This window comes from Haliotis cracherodii, unplaced genomic scaffold (genome assembly GCF_022045235.1).
Source record: "Haliotis cracherodii isolate W230 unplaced genomic scaffold, xgHalCrac1.p SCAF_1, whole genome shotgun sequence".
Lineage (NCBI taxonomy): Eukaryota > Metazoa > Mollusca > Gastropoda > Lepetellida > Haliotidae > Haliotis > Haliotis cracherodii.
In genome coordinates, this window is record NW_027266264.1 from 9,958,638 (window position 1) to 9,962,693 (window position 4,056).

General features: G+C 43.2%; 1 protein-coding gene across 1 annotated transcript; it reads right to left on the reverse strand.

The window, feature by feature from the left end:
* Positions 1-2,468: 2,468 nt before the first annotated feature.
* Positions 2,469-3,098, reverse strand: LOC139454121 (uncharacterized). Its single transcript, XM_071235644.1, has one exon. The coding sequence runs from the start codon at positions 3,096-3,098 to the stop codon at positions 2,469-2,471; it is 630 nt and encodes a 209-aa protein (XP_071091745.1).
* Between the last annotated feature and the right edge of the window lie 958 nt (positions 3,099-4,056).

Consider the following 4,056-nt stretch of genomic DNA (forward strand, 5'->3'; position numbering starts at 1 on the left):
CGCATCAACTGTTCCATATCTAGATATGTGTCAGACAAAACACTATCTGTATGGATGACGACTTCAACGTTCCATAAGTCGACTTTCCCTGTATGTCGTGCAATATTCCAGCATCCCAAAGGCTTTGGTGTCTATATTTGTAATTTTTGAGATACAGTCGAAAATTGCGTCATACGTCGTTCGGGGTTACAGCATTCAATGCCCAAGGAAAGCTTTCAAAACGTTTTACGATAGACGTGCTCAGGATATTTCTCAGGATAAAGTGATGTCTCATGCAATTCCCTATTTTGACTTGTACCAGAGGTTCCTATGATTTTTTTCAAGTGAATAATTGACTTGAGTTTCATGGGTTTGTTTGTTTCCATACTCCAATCAATTTGTGAAACCCAAGACCCACGCACCCCCTTTTTGATCCGCGTATGAGAGCCACGTAGTGCAGACGTACCAAGGGCGAATGTGTGCTTCGAACCCACAATCGACGGTACCATAAGAGAACTATTTTCTATCATGTGCTACAACTAGATCTACACACACATGTGTTTATTTCAGCTGAGCGGAAACGATGACGTTAAACGTAACATCATGTGCCCCAGGACTGTCTACAATATGTTTGCCACATGAAGGTTGTTTTTTTCCATTAGATCGAATTTATGACTCAACCAAAACTATATTTTTCATGATATTTTTTACGCGTATTGCTTCTAATAACTATCTCGCATGCAAAACTGGCATTTGCGAGTCTGTAACCAAGGTTACGGTGACGTCGAAGGTAATTATATATTAGAAATCCGTATGTAGATATTTTTTAAGAAGCCGTTACGTGACTTTCATATCTCCAATCTATAACATGCCTGGTTTGAGAAACTCAAGACTGGTGATTTAATTACATCTCGGTCTGTCCACGTGTAATATGTTATCTTCGACTTAATGTTCCTGTCGATGGGATGGATTGTTTCCACCTTACACTGTATGATGCCAAGGCCTCCATAATCATCATCAATGCAACACTCACACTTTTGTTTAATGAATGAGTGAGAGGGTTGGGTTTAACAGCGTTTTGGACATGTTTTTGGAGACGATTTGACATTCCGCAGATTGTCTTTTCCAATGTATTGGAGTCAATAGCATAGTAATTAGGAGATACACAGAATTATGTGTTCAATATAGAGCCAAGCTACCTGTATATGCAATGGGGTTAATTTAATTGAATTCGAAAATATAGTGTACTTTGGTTCAACATCATGATAAAAGGTATATTAATGCGATTGATCAATCAGTGAATGACGTTGGGTTGAAGAAAGATGAAACTGATGAAGGTCTTAAGCGTTTATCATTTTGGTGAACCTGACACGTAAGCCGTTTGTAATTGCTGACAAGATGAGGTCACACGAGGGGCGTTCAATACGTTTTGAAACTTCAATATAAGACCAAGTCGCAGAATATCTTTTGCACTTTTTTTTCAATATAATCTCCATTCACCCCAAAACACTTATTCCATTTGTCCTTCAAGTTTTTAAAACCACTTTTACAGAAATCCGCAGATTGGCCCTCTAATAACGCCTCTGTGGCAGCCTTTATGTCCTCGTCATCCTTTAAGCGTCTTCCACGTAGGGCAGAGTTCATTTGCCGGAACAGGAAATAGTCACTGGGGGCTAAATCTGGGCTGTAGGGTTGGTGATTTAACTGTTCGAATCCACATTCACATATGGCGGCCTGAGCAATTCTCGACTTGTGAACCGGAGCGTTTAACTTCTTTAATAGGCATTTAGAAGTTGGAGTACTAAGTAAGGATAAGAATTTATGGATGAACAACTTCTTTATTACAATTAAGAGCGACGTTTCGGTGTAGGTTCTAACACCGTTATCAAGCAAGTGATTTACAGAGTGCAGTAAGCAAGTATATATACACGTAGGAGGCAATGTTTATACAGTAGGGTAGATATTGTATACTGGAGTAGCGAAGCCTGCTGTGTACACACAAGGGCAGTGAAGATGACCATGTGTGAAGTCAGTGCCATGATCAAAGGATGAAACCAGTAATGTAAACAACGGGATTATGGCTGATTGGGGTCTTTGATGAGTTGATGGTACGCCAGGGGTATGTAATAGCCTTGGTCATGGTTGATTGAGGGCTGAAGTCTTTTGATGTTGATGGCTTCTTGTAGTTTCCTGATCTTGAAGTCTTTGAGGTTGGTGGTGAGGGTTGTGACTCTCTCCCACTGGATGTTGTGGCTTGGGTTGTCACGGATGTGGTCTGATAGAGCTGATTTAGAGTCATCTTTGGAGATTGATCTTTGATGTTCTTTAATTCGGGTTTTGAGGGGCCTAGATGTTTCTCCTATGTAAGCTTGTCCACATTGCACGGAATGTGGTACGCTGCTCCTGATGGTTCTGGCTTGTGGCTGGATGGTGGTTTCCCTGTGGCTTTAATAGAGTTCTGAATAGTCTGATTTCTTTTGAAGACTACATCAATGTTGGCCTGTTTTCTTTAAGAGTCTCTGGATTTTGTGGCTAACTGTTCCAAAGTAGGGGAGGCTGATCACAAAGGGTGCAGACTGTGGACGTGGGGATTTCTGGGATTTCTTGGTGATGGTCTTTATCGTCTGTTGTACTAGTTGCTCAGGATAGCAGTTGTAAATATAATAATGCTGTGTAAATACTTGTTTGAGGTGGCTAAGTTCAGTAGTTAGGTGTTGCTTCGTGGAACAGATGCTGTGGGCTCGTCTTGCTAGGGTTGACACAATTCCTTTCTTGACTTGAGGTGGATGGTTGGATGCATAGTGTAAGTATTGATCTGTGTGGGTGGGTTTCCTATAAACAGTGGTCTGGAGTTTGTCGTTTTTGTCTTTCTGTACGAGTACATCAAGGAAAGGGAGCTGTCGATTGGTTTCTTCCTCCATGGTGAACTGCATACGTGGGTTTTGGGAATTAAGGTGGTCCAATAGGGTTCTGGGGTCATTGTTGGGATGTAGGATGGCAAAGGTATCATCAACTTTGCGGAACCAGCAGAGGGGAGTTATTGGGGATGTTTCCAGGGCTTTTTCTTCCAGGTGGGTCATAAATATCTCAGTGATCAAGGGTGATAGTGGGGATCCCATTGGGAGGCCGTGGGTTTGTTGATAGAATGTGTCTTTCCAGGTAAAGTATGTAGAGCTGATACAGGAGTGTATGAGGCGGATGATGCTGTGAGTTGTTAAGCGGATGTCTAGGGATGGGAGGATTTCCTCAACGCGGGTTCTGATGATTTCCATGGCCTCGTCCCGGGGTACACATTCGTGAATAGGTCGACAACGTCGTAGCTTATGAGGGTTCCTGGTTGGGGGATGTCGAGGATCTTCTTACAGAATTCAGACGAATCTGTCACAAAGGACTTGGCAGTCTTGCCAAGAGGTGCGAGGAGGCGGGCTAGGTGCTGGGCTGTATTGTAGTGGACGGTATCTCTGGAGCAGACTAGGAGACGGGCTTTGACGGGGTCTTTGTGAATTTTAATGGTTGCCCGGGCATAAGGTGGCTTGGGGTGACTGGTGATGAGTTTTTTGTGGAGGGTGGGGCCGATTTCATTGCTATCCCGAAGTTGGTTGAGTAAGGTCTTATGCTCTTTCTGTAGGCTGTTGGTGGGGTCTTTCTTTAGCTGCTTGTAGGTTGATTGATCGTTGAGGATGTTGTCGGTTAAGGTGTTGAAGTGGGTAGTGTCCATGATGACAGTTGCCTTGCCTTTGTCTGCTGGGGCGATGATGATGGTGTTGTGTGGCTGTCCCGAAGTTGGTTGAGTAAGGTCTTATGCTCTTTCTGTAGGCTGTTGGTGGGGTCTTTCTTTAGCTGCTTGTAGGTTGATTGATCGATGAGGATGTTGTCGGTTAAGGTGTTGAAGTGGGTAGTGTCCATGATGACAGTTGCCTTGCCTTTGTCTGCTGGGGCGATGATGATGGTGTTGTCAGATTTTAGGTTGTTGAGACTTTTCCTTTCATAAAGAGTAAGGTTGGGTTTCTGGGGCTGATCTTTGTTTAGTATGTTAGCAATCTGGTGTCGTAGGAAGTCAACATTACCTCCCGGGGC